The 24955-nt window shown below is 39.0% G+C and overlaps 1 protein-coding gene across 1 annotated transcript in view; it reads right to left on the reverse strand.

Moving 5' to 3' along the window:
• Positions 1-2105: 2105 nt before the first annotated feature.
• Positions 2106-24955, reverse strand: part of COL4A5 (collagen type IV alpha 5 chain) — an 88915-nt gene continuing 66065 nt past the window's right edge. Inside the window, exons 32-51 of the mRNA XM_056491630.1 lie at positions 24804-24893; positions 23866-24015; positions 22476-22574; positions 21394-21483; positions 20936-21075; positions 20068-20194; positions 18711-18791; positions 18105-18203; positions 17503-17553; positions 16565-16750; positions 10189-10322; positions 9767-9839; positions 9543-9614; positions 9050-9178; positions 8665-8763; positions 7183-7395; positions 6636-6813; positions 5977-6091; positions 5504-5676; positions 2106-3984 (exon numbers count right to left, since the gene is read on the reverse strand). Of these exons, the coding sequence (XP_056347605.1) occupies positions 3903-3984; positions 5504-5676; positions 5977-6091; positions 6636-6813; positions 7183-7395; positions 8665-8763; positions 9050-9178; positions 9543-9614; positions 9767-9839; positions 10189-10322; positions 16565-16750; positions 17503-17553; positions 18105-18203; positions 18711-18791; positions 20068-20194; positions 20936-21075; positions 21394-21483; positions 22476-22574; positions 23866-24015; positions 24804-24893 (2381 nt within the window). The 3' untranslated portion in view covers positions 2106-3902. The remainder of the gene's footprint in view (positions 3985-5503; positions 5677-5976; positions 6092-6635; positions 6814-7182; positions 7396-8664; positions 8764-9049; positions 9179-9542; positions 9615-9766; positions 9840-10188; positions 10323-16564; positions 16751-17502; positions 17554-18104; positions 18204-18710; positions 18792-20067; positions 20195-20935; positions 21076-21393; positions 21484-22475; positions 22575-23865; positions 24016-24803; positions 24894-24955) is intronic.

Below are 24955 nucleotides of genomic sequence, written 5' to 3' on the forward strand. Positions count from 1 at the left end.
ACGCTACATTTTAAATGTAGAATACTTACTACTCCCCTGAGCTAATCACTGCCCTTGACTCCCATTAGCAAATTTTGTGCTTTTTTCACTAGACTAACCTGGAAAGACCAAATTATTCCAGTCTCTTGTGCAGTTTTCAGATTGTGCTTCTAGTCGAAGCAGCCATGGAAGTAGCAGAAGTATTATGTGCCCAGCAGTGCTGGGTTATCTGAAGCACCTGGGAAGGACCTGTTGAAAACACAACATGTGACTCCCAGAAGCACAGTCCTGAATCTGGCACAACAGCCCTCCCTCAGCTGTGTCCCAAGGATGGCAAAGCAGCACAGTTCAGGCAGCAAGCTGACTATAAAAGTACTGCAGCTGGGTATCAAAGTATATAGAAAATATTTGAAGAACATCAGATTTTAGAACTTGAGTATTTGTTGCTTGCAAAATCAGTATGCTGTTTTTTTCAAGCTGTAGAACTACTTTTTAAAACAGATCCTTCCTGCACCTTCTGTTGAAAATGGTCACTAGAGAGCAATTGACTTACACAGCAGAGGACAAAATGCTGCAGACTTCAGGGCTTCACAACATTTGTGTGTGACATCTAGTTCACTACCCTGTGTGCCCATTTCAGTTAGAGGTTGTCCTTGGGCTGCAGGAGTGTTAAAAAAGTTAAAATCCCACCTCAGTAGTGAATATGATGTTGAAGGAAGCTTCTTCCTCTTTGTAACAGGATTTCTAGAAGGACTGAAAAGTCTATCTTAAGCAGAACATTTTCTTTTTTAACACTAGAACAGTGTAAAATCCAGCCTAGAATCAAAACTAGTATTCCTTTAGAAAAACTGTGCTTTTTCACTCATCATTCTGGTTGCAATTTACAGTGCCCCTCCTGCAACAGATTACAAGAATTATGCCTGGGTAGTGTGCAACGAAGGGTGAGGACCCCTCTCCTGCTGAGCTTTCCCTGCAGTCCTCCCTCCTCCACAGGCAGGGCCAGACCTGGCTGTGCTGCTGTCCCAGCTCCTGTCAAAGCCACATTTGTGGTGCCCTCGAGTGGCTTTGGCATGTCCCCAACAGCTCAGACCTGCCAGGTGCCTGCTGAGATTAACTGAAATAACCCAAATCTATGTGATTAGTTATGAGAATAAAAACTTTTGCAAAAACATACCAGACATCAGAAAAGAGCCTTAACTGGTGTCCAGAGATGCTTATTTAGGTGTTGTTGAAAACTATTTGAAGGCTCCAATGATCAAAGCAGTATTTTCTTTTTTTAACAATAAAGCTGCAAACACAAATGTTTACCTGTAGTTTAATGTTTATAGTGATGGATAGCACCTAGAGGCCCCGACCAACATTTGAGCCCCCTCAATGTCTCTGCCCCAAGGAGCTTACAGTCTAAGCATCGAGAAGAAGGAGAGAATAATAATCATGTTTTCTTACATAGATCAGTAAGGTCAAGTGATTTACCTGCTCTAAGGCACAAAATGTGTGGTGGGAATTAACCCAACATCTCTTGAATCTGTGCTGCAGATCTCAAAAGATGTTTCTTCATGTCTAGACTACTTTTCTCTTGGCAAAATGTCACCCCTTTGGAATTCTGTGCCTGAAGCTGATTAACATTCAGAACTCTTGTCTAGGTCAGGGCCAGAGCTGCAGGGACAGAACAGAGAATGGACCTGTCACAAGCCCAGCTGCTTTGCTTTCCATACTTTACTTTTCTGTGGTCATCTCACAAGCTTTGGGCCCTGAAGCTGCCACAAGGTGCTCTGTACCTTAGCCTGGAATAGGATCTCCTGTCCTGGTTTTACATGCTGCAAGAGAAGCCCAGATCTTACAAAGAAGTACCAGTTATGCACTGGTTTACTAAACATGGTTCACTCCATTCCATGTCCCCACATCCAAACACTTTATTTTGGTAAACACAAATGGGGTGTCAGTAGGAAAGGCTGGGAGAGCCCTTTCCTTCGAGAGCTCCTTGGCCTTAGCATCCATACTTCTGCTGTTTTAGGACTAGGGATTGGCTGCTATGTTCATGTTAGACTTCTGCAGAGCCAGCAGCAAGAAAAGGGCTTGTGTTTACATGAAGAGACTTACTATTTTATTTCAGCTTTGGTACCAAGTTCCTGACTTGGAGGTAGCAGCAGGTTCAGTTTATTATTACATGCATCAGAAAACCAAACTAAACTGAACTGAAAGATATACATGGCTGAATGCCACTCTCTATCAACATATATAACTGCAGCTAATGGAAAAAAGACAAAGCTATCATTATTTTGCACTTTAAACTAAAGAACTTCAGTTTCATATTTGAAAGCTTTAAAAATCAGCACCAATCTCATTGTATAGCACTGCCACCTGCTTAGTCACCTATGTCTTTTGTCAAATGTGTAAAACAAGGAGATGGCAGATGCTCCATGTTTACAGGGATAACTGGAAGGTAAGAATGAACAGCCATTAGCAGATAAATTACTTAACAGTATTCAATAAACAAATACACATCACCTGTAAGAAGGTGATTCATTAATTCACAAGTTAAGTTGTATTGATAGTCGAGGTGGCAATATACAATGAAAATATTAAAATATTGTCACTTGACAGAGTCCTGCATTGTCAGGGAGCTGTTTACACACGAGGGTAAATGAAATGCTCTGACCATTGAAGCTGAACAGTCATGCATATAAAAGTGATCACTTTTCAGCTATTGCACAAGTAGTGATACTCTTTAGACATATATAGGCGGATTCTTACAAACTGACATCAGAAAGACTGCATGCACCATCTTTCAAGGCCTTATATGAACTATACATACACAAGAAGTTGCTGTATACTCTGAATACATTGTGGATGTGTATAAATTCATATAAGATTAAAAGAGTAATTTGTAAATAGGAAGGTTTCCACCAGCTTATGCTTTATTTTATTCAGAAGGTTTCTTAGCATGTATACTATTTTGGATAAAACATATGACACCATTTCAGAGTTGAAGTTTCATATAAGCATCATCCTAAATGCTTTGGTAACTGGATATTCCCAAAGGACAGTTTTGGTTAAACCAAACTGATTACTAAAATGTGAATGTGACTTGTATTCTTAAAAGAAGGATATAGAATATGGCTAATAATGTCACATATTTTCACAAGATTAAAAACCCCTTTTCAAGTGGTTTGGGATTTCTAAGCACAAATAAAACCACTGATAGTATGGTGTACAACATTTAAAACCCTGATCAGAATTACTTCAGAATAATTGTGCATTCCCCAAATATATCAGGTTGGCAACTGAGGAAGGAAATGAAAAATTAAATGAATAAGTTGGCATAAGAGGGGTAAATTCTCTCTGTACCACAAGTTTCATAATAAAATACTGTCTTATCTTTTAATTTTAAACATAAGGATTTTTAGATCAGTCTGGTTTGTTTCTAGATGACTGAAAATTTAGATTTAAAAGGTGTTTACACAATATACACATTTCATTACTTACAAAGAGATAATAAGCTTAAAATTTCATATTAAAAATACAGTAGGGTTAGTAGCACCATGAAAATTTTTTTTCAAAACTGCAGTCTTGTTATTTTAAACATACTCAGTGCGTCGTGTTCTCCTCTATTTTCTTGGTAGATCAAAAAGGTGCCATTTTGGTACAGGGAGAGAAATGAAAAATTTCATCTTCTGATCCTTTGTGAACCTCGAGTGTTCTTTTCTGTTTCCAGGAGGTCAATTCTTTCATCTTAGTCCTGTTGTCAAATACATACTGAACAACTCTTAGTTTGGCACACAAGTGAGGTACACTTGAATTTGCATGGTTAACAGTTTGGATTTGTTTTTTCTTTTCTTTCTGCACAGTAGCACCATTGTTGCAGCTGGAAGACAGTGCATCTTAGGAATTTTCAATTGTTTTATAAAACATTCTCCAAGATGTTACGTTGTCTTCATGCAAACTTGACAACGACTAATACGTGTCCTCAAGTCTCCAGCTTTCAGTGTCTCAGACTGAGGTTTGCTGGTTGACAGACACAAAAAAAAGGTTGGATTAGATTTTTCTTTGCAGTATGTGAGCAGGGAATGAATCCTGAATTTAAGAGCTTTTCTAAAAGAGATCACTCTGTCTGTTCCCAGCACCAGGTGACACATGCTCAGTTGTGTCAGTGTCTCATTGTCCCCAAGGTATGCTAACCACCTGTTTCAATCTGGCAGGTGATGGAGCACAAACACTACCTGAGGGGAAGGTGAATTGCGTACATTTGAGACTATTTCTGGGGGTGTTTCTGGCCTTTGGTTTGCTTAGTTGAAGGATACTTTAAAAACACATCAAAAGTACTGCTATAATCAGAGCTGTATTTAAGTAGTAACTTTACCAAATAATTTATTTTTATTTTGAAAGGGTAACAAGATGGGAGATTAATATAATTAGTGTAATATGTGTGTACACAAATAAGTCAAAGGCTTAAAAGTTTCTTTAAAAAAAATAGAATGAAGAAGTAAGTTGTTTTAATGGGAGGGAAAAAACAGTAGAGACAGAAATCTCAAGGGTGCATGGAAATTACTAATAGGAAGTTTTCACTGGTGAATTACCAATAATCAACTACCCAGAAAACTGAAAAGTGATGAATTATCATGTCAAGTACCCTGATTGTAGGTGTTACACAAAACCAACTTAGGGGCCACCACTGCTCAGAGCATAGTACCAGCCTGTGCCACAAAGCTACACTTTTAAATTAGGTGGCAGTGGGAATATTAAAAGCTTTTTATCAGCACACAAACAGGGCAGTAGATATTTATTCTGTGAAATGAGATAATTCTTCAGTGAAGAAATTATTTGCTACTCAACTTGAAAGGGAAAAAGTTGGGAGGAGCTGAGAGACTTCAGCTGAAATTCTGACTGCAGAGAAGTTGAGGACAGAATGGCCACTGGCTTCCTTGCAGCCAAAATGTCATCCTGTATCCTTCTGCAAAATGTGTAAGAAAATGCTGGCCGTGGAGGGTAGGAAACCTTCTTCATACAAGATTTTTAAAAACAAGTCATATGAACCTTTGCCTTAAAAGGTTTAAGTAGAGTTGATCTTGCCCTTCACTCCTATCCCTTGTATATCCCTTGTATATCCCTTGTATATCCCTTGTATATCCCTTGTATATCCCTTGTATATCTGTGAACTACCTTTTCAAATATTTGAGTTTATTGAAGAGTTTGGCAAGAAAGAAAAAGAAAATTGTTCTTTTGGGCTCCAAATATAGTAAACACAGTAGGACTACTTTCAGGGGAGGTACTATGACAAAATGTGAATAAGAATTGACACACAAAGAATCTCGCTCCTTGCAAAGCAGAATATGCCCTAGCATATTTTTACATAATATTAAAGGTTTACCAAAGAAACACTCGAAAAACTGGTTGTGAGGGGGAAAACAAGCTAAATTATTTCCCTATACCCCTATAAACAAATATCTTTTGATCTTTGGAATAAATTCAATTTCCAAAGCATTCATTCTGGAAAAAGCAATAGACAAGAAACAGGCTTTCTTACCTGAACATTTCTGACACATCTACAGTTGCCAGCCAGAAACTGTATGAATTGGCATAATAATTACAGGTGCCCCGACCATGGCATTCAATGAACGGTGCTGAGCGGAATTCTTCCAAACAGGATCCAGGTGATGCCAAGGCCTGTCCAGAGCCCTCTGCTCCAGCACTTGTATGCTAGTGGTGGAAAGAAAGACACAAACAAGGTGTTAAAATTTAGGTGTTAAAAATTGTATAGTGCAGCAGTCAGCTATTGAAAAGTCACTGTTCATTCTTGGCAGAGATGATGTGGTGTCAGACACCTCCATAAACATTAGTAACACTGGGATCTGTGTACTGTCAATCTTGGCTGCATTGCTTAGTGATTGAAGGTAAAAGCTTTCAAATGACAACCCTTGCAGTTCTTATCAGTGTCCTAAAACAGCTGAGGATACAGGTGGGCAATAGCTGCTTCTGGAGTTAGGAGGCAGTTCTTACCATCATGAAAGAGTAACCAATCCAGAGGGAGTCCCAGCCTGGAGGACATGAAGGGATCTGAATGGTTTGACTGTGGACAGCTATCACCATAGCAGGAGCTTCACACACAACACATCTGGACACAGGGGAAGTACCAGAGAAACATGCGATGTTAAAATATAATAGGAGTATGTTTTATTAAGAATTCTTAAACTGACAAGGGAACAAAACTGACCTGTGAGAGGCTCACCTATTAATCTAGACTTCTATTTCTCACATATTTTGTAACTGCAATAAGAGTATTTTGGAGCTCAAAAGTGTCTGTATTTTCACTACATTGGGTAAAATACTGAAAATGGAAGCTCAAAGTCCCCATGTGAGTGCCTTAATCCTAAAGCAAATGGCTCCTATATTCTTCCTGTCCATGGTGATCTCACACTGCTGACTACAGAGATTGCTTGTTTGAAAAGAGCTTGTACAACCTCTTCTTATCACTGCTGCAGGGAGATGAACCTCTGCAGACAATGAATACTTTAAAACAAACTGTTTTTCTAGTCTCTCCCAGAACAAAACATAACAGTTATATCTCTTAATACCCAACCTGCATGTTGGAAACACATTGGTATGATGTACTATTTATCCAGATATTAAAAGAGACCTGATGGCCTGCTTAGCCTCACCGGCTAATGAATGGCTGGATGCTTTGCCCAGTCAGTGGCTCCATGCTCATCGGCATTGACTCTGGGGTTGACAGCCAGTAGGAATAGTCATTCCTTGATGCAAAGTTACAAACATTGTTGATGTTGCAGAACATGAAGGGCATGGTGCTGAAACGTCTAAGACAGCTCCCAGCAGTACCTACAGAGTAAGACATATAAGAGTTTTCACTTCATTGCTTTTTATAGCAATTATAATTATATAGCAATTGCTTTTTATAGTAATTCCTTGAGAACAGTACTTGTGGATCCTTCCTCTCCCTCCTGTGAGTGCACAGCAAGTGCTATCAGATTGTCACATAGGGGAAAAAACTTCACTTCTCCATTTTGGTTTACATTCTTTCATCCTGAATTACAGTGTGCATCCTCTGGAGATGGCAGATTTTAGTATGCAATCACCATCCTCATCTAGGAATTCTCCAAGACTGCTGTGTCTTCAGAGAACCTGAGCATTTGAAGAAGCAGCTACAACATGTTTCCTCTTAAAGAGAGAGCATACAAAATATCTCACCCAAATCCTGGCCATGTGCTCTCTCATTTCCTTGCACGTATAGAAGAGAGAATCCATCATATATTCTTGATGTTCCTTGTGGACATAGTGGTGTATCCCTTGTCTGGCTGTGCCGAGTTATAAGGAATCCATGAGCAACAGAAGCTGTTCCAGGAGGACCAGGTGGGCCTTGTAAGCCATCAGGACCAGGAGGTCCTTGTATTCCCCGTGAACCTGTTCACACGAGAGAAACACATCACACAGTATTGATTAACACCATTGCCTGCTCTTTTAGGACCAACGTAGCTCTGAAAGGTTGTTAGTCTTGTGATTGAGTGCATGATATTTGCTGTCTTCCTGGATTTTTAAAATTTTTTTTTCATTTAAGCTCGATTGAGTCAGGGAGATTGTCATAGGTGGTTGTAACAGTGGAACTTCTCTGTGTTGCAGGGGCATTCTGAAGTTAAATACTCTCAGGGCTGTTAGGCACTATGATAATTGCAGAGGACATGGCAGCCAATGGAATGACTTCAATCAGCTTCCCACTTCCAAAACATATCTGCATGTGCAGCTTAAGATAATGTTGAAATATCTTGCTCAAGATCACAAAATAAACGGCAGAGCCAGAAATGGGCAAGTCTCACTCCAGGCCATGCTATGGTAACATGTGAGCCAAAGTCCGTCAAAATGAATAGAAAAGCTGGTGCCAGTTTTGGCATAGGTTACTATAAGTGGAAATGAGCTAGAAGAGTCTTGAATGGGAGAAAAATTAGTCAAGTCACTGAGAAATGTATCAGAAAAGGCTATTCTTGAACAGCAATATCAGGAAATATAAGTATAAATATTTAGACTATGTTATTCTGCAGTCATTATTTACATTTTTTTAACTAAAATAATGCTATCAATTTCATATAGCTGCACAGAGAAAAAGGAAAAAGAGGTGTTATGGATTTTTGTCTTCTTTTTAACTGTTTTAATTCTAATACTTTTTCTCACAAGTTGCAATAGAGAGCTACTTAATACCTGTCACCTTTAGAAAATTGTCCCAGTGCCTAGTCTGATTTCGTAAATCGTAGTTCAGTAGTTCTAAGCAATGCCTAAACGGTAATCCAATTTCTGACTTTGGTGAAACACTTATGAAGTCTGTGCTTCCCCATTCATAATTTCCATGCAAAGTAAGAATTATTTTACTAATCACTCTCTTCAGTTTCTTATAATTTTCATTATCTCTTCTTATCATCTGTGCTGCAAAGGGCGTGCCATTAAACTCGAGGTAAAGCATTTGACAATGTTATTCAGCAATTACCAGCAACGTGTTGGTGCTGAGAATATTCCAAATCAAAGTATGTTCAGTCGCTTATAATATTTTTGCATTAAGAAAATCCTAAAACTATGGTTTTATCATTATTCCCAGGAAGCAAAGATCTTACTTCCTAGTATTAGCCTTCATTCAGAAGTGGAAGTCTCTTTTTCCAGTAAGTCCTCATAGCATAAACACCATACCTGGTTGGCCTGGAAGACCCCTCTCTCCTTTTCGTCCTGCTGGACCATCAAAACCAGGAAGTCCATCTCTCCCTGGGTCACCAGGAAGACCAATTGGACCTAGAACACACAAAAGCATAACTGAAATAAAAGCTCTTGAAATCTCACTACAGAAATCTTCAAGTTGTCCGTGACTCATGTGTTGCTTCTTTCTAATACATAAGAATAGCCCATTAAACCAGAGGCATATGGTGGAATCCTGTGTTTATCTATTAACCCACAGTTCTCTCTTGCCCCTTGCTGAGCTCAGTAACTTATCTCCGCAGCCTGTGCCATGTCACTGGCACTGCCATTTATTCTCAGGTACTCTTCTAGTCATGTCCTCTGCAGCCACCTTGGATCATACCTGGCAATCCCTGTGGCCCTGGCAATCCAGGTGGCCCTTTGGACCCAGGCTGTCCTGGAGGACCCGGGGAACCAGGATCACCTTTGACAACAATGCTTCGTCCAATGGTACCTGGTAAACCTGGTGGACCTGAGAGAAGGAAGACTGGTATTAGATAAACCAAGGTGGAAGACACCATTAGAAACAGTTTCTTTATTTCAAAATCAGAAGCCAAGAGCTCCATCATTGCAAAAAATAGTAAGTGCATATATAGGACAAAAACTTTTGGTGACCCCCTCTAAGAACCCCTCTCACAGGAGTTAATCCATATAGACTAGATACAAAGTATAAAACATATTAGAATTAGGGGCTAAAAAGTACAGATTGGAATTGTGGTGAAAATCTTGGTCACTTCATGTTGACTGTTGCATGAGACCAACTCAGTCCTACATCTATGTAACAAATTCTACTGACAGGGAGCAAAAGTGACAGTGCCACTACCCAAGACTCCTACCTGGTGGGCCCGGCAGTCCCTGGCTGCCTGGGAGGCCAGTGGGTCCTGTGGGTCCAGTGGGACCTTTCATACCTGAAACATCAAATTCACACAGTTACTCCGTGAAAAAACACGCTGTTCTACAAAGTCTGCTACAGGAATGGCCTAAACAGGCTGTTGTTACTGTGTCTGGAGGTTTTTGCTCAAAATGCTGGTTAAATATCTGGGAATACCCAGTGAAATACCTGGGAATCCTGGAACGCCTGGAACCCCAGGGTCACCCTTCATTCCATTCAGACCCGGACGACCAGGATCCCCCTGAAGAGAAGAGCCTCACGTTATTCTTTCATCTCAGGAGTTCCAGAGAACCAGAATGGAACAGGCAGTTGGGGGACAACCAAACACACTGTGGAAGGGCTGAGGCCATGGGGGCTGTCAGTGAGAGTGGGAACACAAGGCTGCATATATTCCCATGGGAATATAGCAGGCACATCCTGCCTAGATACTGGGAGATAGCTAAGGAAAGATCCTCTACCTTGCTACAAGACAGGGTATTAGGTACCACATTTTTGTTTTTATTATGTTAAATTGCATGTTTCACCCAAATATATTCCATTTTTATTGGATTTCAAAACTAACTAGAGGAAAACTCCATTTCTTGTCCTACCTGGCGTCCAGGTGGTCCTTGATCTCCCTTTGGACCAGTCAGGCCAGGTGGACCAGGTGGACCTGGGTTCCCTTTTTCCCCTTTAAGTCCTCCACTGCCTGGTGGCCCTCGTGGACCTTCGCGGCCTGGTGGACCTTAACATTGCGGAACAAATATGCACACATCAGTATATATTATTCATTCTTCCCAAGTTTGTGCCTTCGGTATTTAAAAAAATAATAAAGAAAGATATTTTGGCTTAACTTTCCAGCTCTATTTCAATGCTAAATTCAGGGTAAACTAGAAGGAAAACAAATAAGAGGAATTATTTGCACTACCCAAATCAGGAACCGAGGCCCCTTATCTAGCTGATGAAGCAGGTCTTTCCAGAATACAGTACAGCTCACCTGCATTAGCAGCTTACTGGTGACCAGTGCCTTTACTAGGAGCCAAGAAATCCAAAATTAGGTGGTACAAATATCGGCTCTGCTGATCTGCATTACATTCACCGTGTCTTAAGTGCTTCTTAACAGCCTGAATTCCTTTTGTAAGCTAGTCTCAACACTAACACAGTACAGTGTAAATACTGTAGTGCTGCTTTCTTGTTAGAATTTGACATACCTATTAAGGAGCACACGTGTACTGTCTCCTGACTGCTGAGCAGCAGGAAGCTCATCATTCTGCCTTGCCTACAAAACCTAAGTTGCAGAAAGTTTCTTATGTTGAATGACTCTCCTTCCAACTGATTTTTTTTAATCTTTAGTAGACTTACTCTGTGTAAATCTAATAGAGAAACTGAGCTGGTCTTTAAATATTTTGCCCTTTCTACAGCCCGATTAATCCAAAGCAAAGCAGCGGGTATAAAAGAAACTTTGATATCTGGAAAACTAAAAGATGAAACCTCCACCTTTGTCCCACCAGCTAAATGGAAGGCAACTAGCATTAATTTGTGGTGAAATAAACAATAAGCAAGTGCAGCAACAGCCAATAACATTTTACAAGTTAGAGCTCACAACTGGATTAACAAAATTACTTTTTTTGCAGGACAGTGTTATGACATTCTCTCCTGTAGTACAAATCTAACAACATTTATCAGTGAGCTGGATTTTCAGTCCTCCTGTAACCTTGAATAACTTAACAACTCCTTTGACATCCCCATTGTCTATACCCAATGAATAAATTTGATGATTTATATTTCTGCATACAAATCTGAGTATAGAATTCCTTCCCTTTTTAAATCAATGGCAATTTTGTACCAGATTTCACACATATCCTGTAGCTGTTTCAGCTACAGAAAACATCCCATTATGCGAGGATTTTTTGTATTCATTTTGCTCTTTCATACTGGTTTAGTACTGTACACATGGAAAATTGTACCAGGTTACCATCTGGGGCATGCTAACCAAACCCATATGGTCTGCAGACTAATCACAGCCCTTAAAAAGACAATCACAGAATTACAGGAAAACATCTGTTTCTCTTACATCAAGTGCAACGCAGTAAAACAAATTGCCCGAGTTAAGAGTCTAACCTGGAGGCCCTGGAAGGATCAGAGTTCACCAAAGCCCATTGATCGATGTTAGAAGGGTCAGACATCACACAGTACAAAACAAGATTACTAGTTAGAAATAGTACAGATGACAGCATATACACTACACAACAACCCATTTCATTCAGCATATTTTGTATTTACAGTATAATCCACATGCATGCATAAAACCACACATGAATATGCAAACATAGGTATTTTCAGATACAAGTTATTCTGGTCACTAGGCTCTATTGAAACAAATTTGACACTTCATTTAACAGCAGACATAAAGCTTCACTAGAGAATGTGTTATTGCTTTTACATTACAGCTAAGGCCTATAACTGGTTAGTCCTACTCATAACAGAGTTTGGACAATGTAACCATTTCACTGACAATATTCAGCTTCACAGGGCCCAGAGCTTGGCAAATAAGGTACATTGTGAATTACAACTTACTCTTGAGCAAAATTCTGCTTTGGGCAGGGGGAAGTGTGACTAACAGAAGGACTTATCACCACTAATCAGGTATGAGTCTCAACGATCTGTGAACACAATTCCAGACTGAAAAGTAGGCTTATGCCCTCTTTGAAACTGTAAGCAGGATTAACATGAATCAACAGGGCTGCAAATGCTGTAGGCAAAAAATACAGCAGAACTTGCAAATTTAGAAAGTTGTCTTTATTGTTGGCATTTCTTTGTCTTGATAAAAATATTTCAATATGCTAATTTGCCTCCTCAAGGTCATATGGAGAATGGCATGTGATAACATCCTTAGAAAAAGGATTTAAATGTCCTCTCTCAAAAGATAAGCTAGTTGTCCCTACAATGCTCCTAAGTTAATATATTATTTTAGCTCCTGTGCCACTTGCATAGCTTATGTCAATGAAATGATTTAAATATATCAACACATCACCATGCAATTTGCAGCTAAAAACTACAATAAATACATATCAGGTTTATCTCACAGCACTATTCCTTACATATTTGGTAAATTATTTTAAATAGTAACTGTAATACCATTGTTAAAAATAATGACATGGACATTTCATTGTTAATGTTAAGCACTTATAAACTATATTTCACTGATAGTTAAGTTTTGCTATGATTTATAAATCATAGAATTCATCACTGAATTGTGATGGAACAAAACATGATGCAATTTCTCAGTTCCTCTCAGCACCCCATGATGGCAGCTGTCTTTGAAAGTGTGGTTACTGCTTGGATGACCACAGTTAAATTAAAAGGTAAAGCCACATTCCCTTTTTTTGACATGGCTTCATAAAGATAGGATTCAAACATCAGAGGCTACCACATTTGCTGCCTTGTGGTGCTTAGGACAGCAGGCTGAAAACTAAAATGTATTCCTTTATTAAATTTTCATATAATTTCTTTGCTGCACAAAAGTCATCATAGCAAAACCTAAAGACATCATTATTATTAAATAGATATACCAAGTCATTTTCAGTCTAGACACAAATGTTAGGATCTTCCCAAGTGTCAGTTTGTGCTCTGTGCTGATACACTAAAGTTAAAATTAACATCTGAAAATTACTATATTCTCATTAATTCTGTCCCACTGACCTAGTGCCAGGGAGGACATGGGTGTGAGCTTTATTTTCATTAAATACTTGTGGAAGGAAGGACTTTCCTCATTTCTTCTAAATGGGCTGGCAAAGTTAAAATGGAAATAAGGATTTCTCTGCACCGAAAACTTAAAAAGTTCGGAATCTAAAACATTGCTGTTAGTCTATATAAAATTTCCTAAAATTTATACTGTTGGTATAAAAGAAGCATCTAGTTTATTTAAGTCACTTGAGAGCATCCAAAATCAACAGTAGCAGGTGCTACAAAATGTACAAAAATTACTACTGTCACTTGCCCAAGCTGCAACACACAATTATGCAGAGCAAGGCATGGGAGCACAGTGCAATGTGTTTTTTTTAAGAAAAGCTGAAAATCAGAATATATTTTTTCCAACTGCACTGAGGGAAAAAAAGCTAAAACAACTTTCACAGCTGGGGACTCTTTATAAAAGCTTTGCAAATTTAGACCCACATGGTCTTTCACCACGGGCAAAGCAACTGTGTCCTTCCAATGTCAGTCCCACAACAACATGGAAGAGACGGCTGAAAGCCAACTGTGAGCATTTTTTTCCCCCCACAAATTAAAAGGTATGTCTGAAACATGACTCTGCATATCTACATTTAGACACTACAAAAGTAATACATTCATTTTCATGCAAAGTTATTATTTTGGAGTTACAGGGCTAACCTGAGGGACCTGGGAGTAGGGGGTCAGAATTCACCAGTCATCATTAGAACAAGGGGAAAAATATCAAAATTGTTAGAAATACCAACAAACTAACATATTCAACTAAACCTTTCTTTCTAGATTTAGCTCAATATTCTTTTACGTATAGTATGCAAAACACCAAACTATTATTATTCATAGCAAGGAAAATAGACATGTGGAGTAACAGCACTGTTCTGTTGCCATAGAAGTTGGCTTGATTTTATAATGAATTAATAAATCTATCAATGCTTATTTTAAGGGTAACCCAACTGAAGTCAGACAGCTACATCATGTTTGACTTAATCTCTTTTACTAATCTTAGAATATACCCAGAAGTCAACAACAAACAGTACATGCATAGAGCTTCTGGTTTTATTTCTGCCCCTCGAAGGCGTAATTTGACCGCCACACAGCTGCTTTTATGAGTAACTGTTTTATGTTGAAATGTTACAAAATCAGCATTCCAACAATAGACTGTTATCATCAGAAACAAAAGGCTGGAGTGCTGATTGTACCAGAACTGCAATAATAGTTTGGTTTATCCACATTAGTTCACACATAACTGAGCAAAACAAATGCTTCACTTTATACATTGCATGCAACAAAAATGGAAATAAGAGAAAGAAAGAAAAAGAGAGAGAACATGGCTGAGCAGAACCTCACTGGTTGTTTCCCCTGCTCATAAACCTACATAAAATGAGTCCCACCATTGCTCCACCTTCCCAGCTGATCAGAATCAGTAAACACTTGATTTAGACAAGGAAGTGTGAACAGGATGAGCAGCTCCATAAAACCCCAATGCTACAGCAGAGCAGAGAATCTCGGTACTTTTATTATACCTCAGAGGTTGCTTAGCCTGGTTTACTTTCAAAGCCTTTAAAGTTTCGAGATATCCTCTTAAGAAACTTTTAAAAATGAAAGCCTATGGTATTATGGACCAATCACTGTCCTGGGCCAAAATTTTAATTGCTATAGTACTCTATATATAGAAGAATTAACAGAAAGTCAAAAGCAAACTGGGGCTACAAACATGCTGCAGGGATGCTCCACTGCCTGGTTAGAGCCCCTGGGGCACAGCAGGGAGCCAGTTTCTCCCCGAAAAGAGAGGAAGGCATGCACTCCTCATTCCACTAACCAAATAGGAAACCAGGAAGACATTGTGACTGGCTGGGGATTATTAACCCACAGGATGGTTGTTTCACATCAGTCACACACAAAGCAGGTTTAGGATGAAATACAATGGAAGTATTTTTACTGGGACTAAAAGAAAACCTTATTATACTGGCAAACACCGCCCCAGTTCTAAGGTGTTATAGATTAAAACCGAATTATTTAAATGCACAGTTAGGGTATATGCATTCATAGCATACTCTACAAAAGAAAAACCTCATATTGCCATTGATAATAACATATGACTCAATTCCAGCTCTAGGGAAAATATTTTGATAAAATTCGATTAAAAAAAATGTTACTCAGTGTCACTGCCTCCTCTTGTGTCAGAAGCAAGTATGAGGAAAAAGCGAACCTTTAAATCTTTCCAAGTGTATACTGCAAAGCTATACTCTCCCTTGATACCCAAAACCCAACAATATCTGTGTTGGAGTTATTTTACAAATGTACTAATTCAAAACTAACTTTCCTCAGAAAAAGTCTTCAGATAAAAGAATAATTTGAGGGCAATAAATAAAAATATTACTTCACTATTAATATGCAAAGGAAAAACCCCTGTCATCAACTAATGGCTTGGTTTGAAAGCAGTCTCTTTTAGAGAGAATATCAAGCCTGTTATGTGAAATGAATCTTAGATGCAGCAAAGTACTTCCGGATTAAAGATCCAGCAATAAGCGTGAGCTGGACCTGTGGCAGGTTCATTTAAATTAGATTTTTTCAAGAGGAGTATCTAAATGCAAATAAACATTCTATAACACAAAATAGAAATCAGTTTCTAATTCAGGCCAGGTAGTTGCTCAGCAATGTTAACTCAGTGTAGAGTTTTCTCATTCCCCGAATTAGTTGGTGCAGGAATAAAATGCAAACATGGAATGGAAAGATGAACACAGCATGATGGAGCAAAGAGTCCATGGCAACCACATGACACAATCGAGCAATGACTTATGTTACATGGCCTGGAGATGAGCAGTATCCAATCTGATCATGCTGGGATGCTAGTGGGAATTTGATTTTCATGACTCTTAGATTGATGGGGTTTGTTACTTCTGTTTTTTTGTGTGTGGTGACGTTTGCTGATCGTGTAACAACACTGCAAAGGTCTCAGGTGTTCAAAGGTCGTATCGTGCTTGTGAGTGATTATTGAGGCAGCATGCGGAAAACCTCCTGTGTGGGAACACCTTTGATTTTTTGCTGCCAGGCATCAGAAATTTAGAGAAACTGAGGCTAGTTTATTTATAGATACTGGGGTTTTTTGGCAACAAAATACTCTGGTTGCCCACACACCTACACCATGAGGCTTGACTTTATCCATCCAAATAAACTGAGCCAATTTAAAGGCTGATGACCTACCAGCAAAATATCAAAGTACTGGCAGATGTTCACAGGTATGGATCATGCTCTTACCTGGCCTTCCTGGAACACCTGGTGGGCCAGGGCTACCTTTAGGTCCTTCCAGAGGTGGTCCTGGTATTCCTGGTGGACCTGGTGGACCCTGCAGTCCAGGAAATCCCTGGAAACCTGGTTCTCCCTTCACTCCTGGAAGTCCAGGGGGTCCCGGTGGGCCAGGTAACCCCAATTCTCCTTTTTGCCCTGCAAAATGTTATGTTTGTAAATACTGTTACAAATTTATATAAAGCCCAAAAGCCAACTTGCCAAGACACTTGTCTCTCTTGCAGAAGGCACAAGTCTGGCCAGAACTCCCCTTATTTGCAGAGTGACTCAGCGTAGAATTGTCTAACATTCAGAAAAGAGTGAGGGCTAATAATTCTTGCAGGAGAATGTGGTATAGCTTATAACATGTCAAGAAGTCAACGATACTGCAATCCGTAAACATCCTTGGAGACTGTAAGCCTACAAATAAGGCTTTCTGTGAAGAAACCTGTCAATATTAAGACTTCATCCTTTTTTGAGATATTGCTGAAAATTAAGACATACTTGCAAAATTTTCAAATAAGCATGGAGAACTTAGCAGTTTTAATGCAATGAAGAAGAAGAGCAATGTATCAAGTACCTATACTTTCAAAACAGCTTCATTTGTCATCTGTTGTATGAATGCTTTATTTACTGACAGAAATCAGCGAAGTTCCACACAATGCAGTAGGCTTTTGCTCTGTGTGCATTTATTCTGGCTCCATGATTTCTAATTTACAAAATACAGTAGTCAATAATAAAATGTCTTTATTGCTGTGGTTAATTTAAAACAGTCTGCTGAGGAAAAAAAAAATTACTTGTAGCTACAGCATTCATTTGTTACAGAAAATACAACACACCCTTCTTGTGTTTGGTGTGTAAATATATTTTACATTGACCCTTTTTAATAAAGGGCAATAGAAAAGCTTTACCTGACAATCCTGGGAGTCCTGGGGGTCCTGGACGCCCAAAACCTGGTAGACCTGAAAAAAAGATAGATTTAGAGAAAAATGAGTATTTAGCTTTCAGGTCTTCAGGAACAGAAACATGAGGCTTAGAACAATGAAAGTGGAGTTCATCTAAATAAGCGATTGCTTGAGATTACTTGGATTCTCATTCACTCACTAGGCTTCCCCAAAGTCGGTGGTTTTGCTACTGAATGCATGTTCTTATAATGCATGTTCTTTCAAATTTTGGGAGTTACTATGTTAGCATTTTTGTTTGAAGATCTATCTTTAGAGCAGGGATTATGCTGTTTATCCACTGTGTAACTGAGCTGAAGCAATACAGCTACAGGAATACAGGAACAGGGGCTGGTGTCAAAGCCAGGTAATAAAATCCAGGAGAGCTGAGTGAATTCTTGTCCTGTGCTTCCCTAGTAGCTTGCCAGCACCCTTTGTGAGCCACCCAGCAGCCACAAACCACAGGAGCAGCTTTAAAGGTGCAAGGGCAGTTATAGGAAAGGAAGAATCAAGCAAGCAGGATATGTCAATGCAGAGTGAAGAGAAGGAAAGAAACAGGAAGGACACCTAACCTGGTTCACCCTTCTGACCCGCTGGTCCAGGGATACCATCTCGACCAGGTTGTCCCTTTTCCCCTGAAGGACCAGGAGGGCCAGGACGACCAATATCACCTAAAACAGGGACAGAACACATTAGCACAGTCTTGCCTAAACTGCAGTAAAGAAAACCAACATCCCCTTCACCACCATCTGAATCTGAATCTAAAAGTGTGGTAATGATAGAAAAGATTTACAGGGGTATATTCTAAAAATTAAACCTTTCTCTCTATCTCCTCTGACAATTTTGAAAAGGCTTTTAGGCCTGTGAATTTTCAAGAAAGCACTGTTTGCTAAAAATATAATGCTTTCCTTTAGAATAAATCAGGATTTTGCTCCTTTAAAAACAGGTTAGACCACTGTGATACTTAGCATAAAGCTGGTAAGCACAGAAACTTACCTTCTTGTTTCAATAATTAGTTAATTGACAGCAAATACAAGTCCTCAAAAGAAAGTTAAAATTTCTTTCTTTACTGTTTAATTTCAGTTAATTAAGTGCATGCATTTCCATGATGCTAGAAAGATAAGAAAGGAAGTGTTATGTTTTTCACAGCTGATCTCTGCTGCACTGTCCATGCTCACCTACTGGCCCAGGTGGTCCAGGCAGGCCAGGATTACCTGGAGGGCCTTCAATTCCTTTTGGTCCTGGAATTCCTGGCGTTCCTGTAAAGTACAGGCATTTCAATCAAATAATGAACAAAACTGACTTTTCAGCTGATCTTGAAATGCTACAATCTGAGATGCCCTGAGTAACAAATGAGCTAATTCTATCAACATACTGTATTTATGCTCCTTTTTGAGACTTACACCTGGTCAAGGAGATGAATTATAAAGCAAAAAATGTACAATAACAAAACATACTGGTACAGCTGCCCTTACTACTACCCTCAAGCCTCCTCTTAACTGTTGAGTGCTCATGGCCAAGGACACAGCAACTCTGGAAGTCTGCTAGAAAGTTACTATTTTAGAGACACTGTTTCTGCTTGACAACAAATTGAAAGCATTATGAATTGGGATTGAATCCAAAATCCCCAATCCTCTTTTCCCTTCCTGAAAAAGGAACTTAATAAAAATGGTCTTAAGAGTTTACACTAGATTCTCACCCCTACAGCATGAGCTGAGTGCAAAGTAGGAAAAACACCTGATCTGTTGCAGCATCTGTTCTGAATAGCATCTGAGCCTGATCAAAGCAGTGTCGCAATACATGTTGCGGCTGTTCAGTCTTTTAGGCATGACATGAGAGGTTTGAAACTGTCAGGTTCATGGTCAGGTTTTGTTTTCTTCTAAGCTTCCTGCTGTCATGACCACAGTTGTAAATTCCCTAATTTTCTACATCAAAGCAGCTCAAGCATATTTGTAAAACAGACTTTAGTGCTGTAAATGCAGCAGAGGTGAAAACTTTGCTTCTTTAAATTTTGAATGAAAAACTGACATACACCTGTTAACAACCTCTATTAATATTTTTTTAAAGAACAAAGTGCAAAATCTAATTTAATTATATTTCAGAGATTTCTCTTTTTAACACATTTTTTGGACAATAAATGCTATGAAAAAAGTGCTAAATTTTCCAGGATGACACTTTTTATTGATTCATGAAGAAAAAATATGGATACTTTTTTTTTTACCCCAGTATTTGTGTGTTAGGGGGTTAGAGTGAGTGCTATGGAGAGTATTAACTAACAGAGCTGCTCCATCCCCTCAGAGCCAGATAATTTCAAAAGGCACTCATAACAGATACGTTCCTACGCTCTTGCAGTGATAATTCCAACAGCACAAAGCTTAGAAGCACTAGAAGATTGCCAGAAGCTCTGAGAAGCTGGAGTCTCTGGAGTCTCCCTCAGTTACTCACTGTAACTGTTTAGTTAACACTGTACAGTGTTTAGCTGTTTGTACCCATATTAGCAAGAGGGGAAATGAAAAACAATCCAATAAGAATTACCTGGGAATCCAGGAAGGCCTGGTTCTCCTTTTGCACCTGGACTGCCTGGAAATCCAGGCAAACCAGGATTTCCAGCTACACCTTTAGAGCCTGGACTACCTGGGTATCCAGGCAAGCCAAGATCTCCCTAGAAAACATTAAGCAGAAATAAGAACCCAGACTTTTTAAGATAGGAAGGACCTTATTGTATGCTCCCCATTCTACCATCACATCAAGGTCACAAGTATATTGTGTACACCTTTCTTCATATCCAGTTAATGTGAATCATCTCAACACAAAATTAAGCAAAAGCAGCAATAGTAAAGACTTCAACAGTTTTCCCCTATAATTTGTGTACAGTATCATAGTTTTCCTCAGAACTGGCCTATGTTAAAGAAAAAAAGCATCTTCCTTTCTTCCAACAGGATCAGAGATTTTTACCCCATGATAATGCAGAGTAAAAAATAAACCAGTGCAGCTTTAAAATTTTAAACAGCAGTAACCATGCTATATTATTAGTAATTTGTTCTTAAATGCAAATCTTAATTTTTTTAGGAATTAACTACATAATTAGACAGGGGACAATGATATTAATTGTATAAATCCCTAGGAACTATGAAAGTATCACAGGCCACTAAGTAAACCCAGCTTGAATAGCCTGGTAAACAATCTTTTCCTTTAACCTGATTAAGTTATATATAAATATTTTTACCTTTAAAATGAGAAATTTTGATCTCACCTGAAAAGTCAATCCTGCTTGTTACTAATATATTTATATACATATTTACAGTTATACATAGTATAAATTAAGTAATAGTAGGGGGGAAAAAATCAACTCAAAATTTAATTTCCTCATGGAGTTTTCAACTGAAGAATTTTGTTAAGGTACCTTTGGTCCAGGGGGACCAGGAATACCAGTGCTTGAAAGACCAGGGTCACCTTTCTGCCCTTTCAGTCCAGGAAATCCCGCAGGCCCAGGCTGCCCTGGACGTCCTGCTATTCCTTGGTTACCTTTAAGCCCGGGGGGACCTGTCCAAAATATAAAATTAAATTTAAAAAAAATATAAATAAAATTTCTGCAGTAATTTACAGAAATCATTCAAAGTACAGCAACCAAGCTAGAAAGGCCTAACAGTTTGACTGGCTAGCCTTGAATACCTAATGTTTTTTACTTTTAAAACCAAACTAAAACAATTACCTAAAAATCTCAATTACGTATGTAGGGCTTTATGCAATCCTCATCTTTATTGCTATTATTACATACTGGACACAAGCAAAGTCATATTTAGAGTACATAAAAGGAGAACGCTGGCCCAAATGAAGTAAAATTCAAGCACAGAAACTGACCTGGAAGGCCCATCTCTCCCATAGCTCCTTTTAATCCTGGAGGTCCTGTTGGTCCTGGCTGCCCAGGAAGCCCCATGTCTCCCTTGACGCCTAGGAAATGTGTGATTGAGTTAATTAATGGTAGTAATTACAGGTTTCTGATACCATGTAGTCTCATATGAATATGCTTATCATCTGATTACAAGCAATGAATTTGGAGTTGTTTTAGGCCTCATACTGCTCCTTCTTGCTTTTCCAGACTTATTTATAGTAAGTTTGTTGCAAGCCAAGATTTGATCAGGGCCACTGCTTATTTATTTTGAAGATTAGTTTAATGAAATAGGTCAAATCTCAGTCCAGGATTTAGTCACCATCTGAAAGGATTCTGTACTGGTGTGATATGGTCTCTCACAAGTTCCACTGCAGAACAAACACATTATCTCTTTCTTATGTTCAACAAGTGTTTAGCAGCTTCTATTATACAGAATTAAATACAACCTAAAATGCCCAAACTACTCTGAGTCCTGGACGGTTAACAATATTCCCCAAGTCCAACAAAATATTTACAGCAAGGCCTAGATTAGACACTGCAAGCAAGGACTCAAGATTTCAGATAAATTGTTATAGCTGTACAGAAACAGAATTAGCTGTAGCGAAACAGAATTAGTTTTCTTGTTCCTTGCAGTTCTTTAAAGCAAATATTTGACATCCAGACAGCTTTTGCAATACATCCATTAGGCCACTTTCAAAATATAATGCTTAGCAATATATGAAATAAACATATGAAATGAAAGTCCTATTGGCAGATTCTGCAGTCATCTTGCTTGTTCAAGCAGCAAGTACTTTTCCAGTCATCCTAAAAGACACCTTAATCTTTAACGGGATCAGTTTAAATCTGCTCTTGGGTCTGTTTGAAGGAAAGGGCTCCAACAAGCATGTGTTTGGATAATGACTTTAAATGTCTCAAAACTGTGCTGCAGTTTTAAGCACAAATCCCTAAGGTTACTTTAGATATAAGCTCACTAACATCCCAACTCCATGTGATAAAAACATATGCAAATCTTTGTTCATCAAAACTATCCAGCTGAGGCCTTGTTACTGACCTGGCAATCCTGGCACACCTGGTGGGCCACTAAGTCCTTGTGGGCCTGGGTCACCCGGGAGACCTTGATAACCTTTCTGGCCTGATAAACCAGGAATACCTCAAGGGAAAAAGACACATTTTATTATTATTACTATCACTACTACTGTATGTTTTCTTTTACCTTAAGAGATCAGATGTAGCTATGGATGAATAAAAAACCAAACAGGAATTTTTTTTCAGTAAATATAGTTCCTCTTAGTTTATCAAAGTATCACAGAACACAAAATATTTGTTCTGGAAAATTTAAAATTACTACAGAACAGGAAAAATATAAGTAAGTAGAGAGAAAAGCAACCTCATTACTAATGCCAATATACTTCATTCAAAGGACTGTCTTCTGGATGAGAAGACTCCATTCTAACGTTTGCATTCACCTAGATTATTTATCTACAAGTTAAATTACACTGCTGCACCACAATCACTTTGAGACTAATAAATTATAAATTTAATGTAGGTGTTTTAGCAGATTTTTACAAATTCTATGTGATTGTTATCACATAAGAACTTTGTGTTGCTCTGCTGACATACTTAAACCTGCCTTCCACAGACAAAGTAAAATAGTGTCTTAGGATCCTATCTAGGCTTGCAAGATATTAATACAATAGGTAAATTAGCACAAAAATGGCTGGGACAACATTAGGGAAAAGCATTCTGGTTCTCTCTAGGGTGGAATATTTTTTACTCTTCTCAAGACTAAATTAGAGTTCAAAGGAGAGCCCTTGGTGGGGAGAAGGGGGAAGCCAGCAGGAATGAGAGAACTCAGACTTGAGAAAGACTTCCAGGCTGCCAACTTCTCAAGCAGAAACACACACAGAGATGACATTTAGCTCACAAGTGGTACAAAGAGACATCCAAAGGGGGAATATAGAGGTGGTGCATGAGCAGATGACCTAAGCAATTTCATCCTACATGGCAAAGACCCAAAGGCCTTTGAGACAGCAGGAATGCAGCCAGCACAGCAACTATGAAAACTCCCTCACCATGCTTAGGTGCTTCTCATCCCTAGAAGACTGAATTGTAATCCTGCTGAGAGCTCCTTAGTGCTATTACAAAACTGCCATGTACCAAATAATAGTAACAATAGTAATACTAGTAACAGTAATAATAGGAACAGTAATAATAGTAACTGTAGTAATAGTAATGAGCAAGGACATTGCAAACCATAAAAAGGAACGTAGCCCCAAAATCCCTTTAAAAAAAGCCTAAATACAAGAGTGTTAAACTACATTTATATTCCAAGTTAAGTTTTTTTCTGTAAGAGTGAATGAACAGTAATGGATTCAGCCACAGCTTACCACTATGTGTAGAGAACAAACCACCTCCCCATATCCACATGCAAAATTCTTTACCTGGAACACCCGGCTCGCCTTTTTCTCCTTTTGCTCCCAGCTGTTTGGGATCAAGTGTTCCAGGTGGACCTGGCAGACCTGCTTCACCTTTGATGCCTTTCTGCCCCACTGGTCCAGGAGGCCCTGGGGGACCAGGTAATCCACTATTACCTACAGTAAGTAGAGCCAACAAAAGGAAAAAACACAACCTTAAGGTACGCTAATGTATTTGTTATGCTTTTTCTTACATAGGCTTTCCATGATTTATTCACGGAGTTGGAATTCATCAAATGATCAGGCAGTTTATGGAAGGTGCTCCACAGCATCTTTAGCCCTGGAAAAAAGCAGAGTGAATGGAGTGCACAGGGTAGTCTGTCAGCTCTGGACAGCAGAGGAAGCAGCTGTGCCTGTCTGAGCCACTTCAAGAGCTCCAAGTGCCCCACCACGCTGTGCCACCAGCACCAAAGGGTCACAACAGCTATAGCAGCTTTGGATTCAAAGCCTCCTGGTCTGGAGAGACGAATCGAGTTTTCTTCTACCAAACTCTTTCAAACTTTGTCTCCAACAAGAGATTTGGGAAAATGCAGAAAGAAGAGACTCTTTGTGATACCTATATAGATAATTCTTGATGACTCCATAACACTAACCTACTGATTATCTTCTGCTGTTTTAAGCAGACTTCAAAACACATTTCAAAATACTGCCCTATTTCAATGCCATCAACCCAAAGGAAATGTTTCTAAAATAGCTAACAATTAATGATATCAACTAAATAGTGATTGGATGCTATGGCTTAAAAATGCAAAGCAATTCTTAACATCAGCACTGTCACAAGACAACAACTTAGGCAGGTCCCAGAAATTAAAACCTAGATGTTAGTATTACAAAACCTCTTTCAACACAGGACAGGGAAAACACCATTCTGTGTCCCTTTCAGGGGTGAAGAAAACAAACATTACCTTTCAAGCCAGGCAGACCATTTCTTCCAGGAGTTCCTGGGGGCCCTGGAGGACCAGGATCTCCCATGATGCCCATCTCACCTTTGGCACCTAAAAGCATTAAACCACATTGTCATTCTGAACAGAAACTCAAAACCTATCAGGTACCTTAA

The sequence above is a fragment of the Oenanthe melanoleuca genome, chromosome 4A (genome assembly GCF_029582105.1).
Source record: "Oenanthe melanoleuca isolate GR-GAL-2019-014 chromosome 4A, OMel1.0, whole genome shotgun sequence".
In the NCBI taxonomy this organism is placed as follows: Eukaryota; Metazoa; Chordata; class Aves; order Passeriformes; family Muscicapidae; genus Oenanthe; species Oenanthe melanoleuca.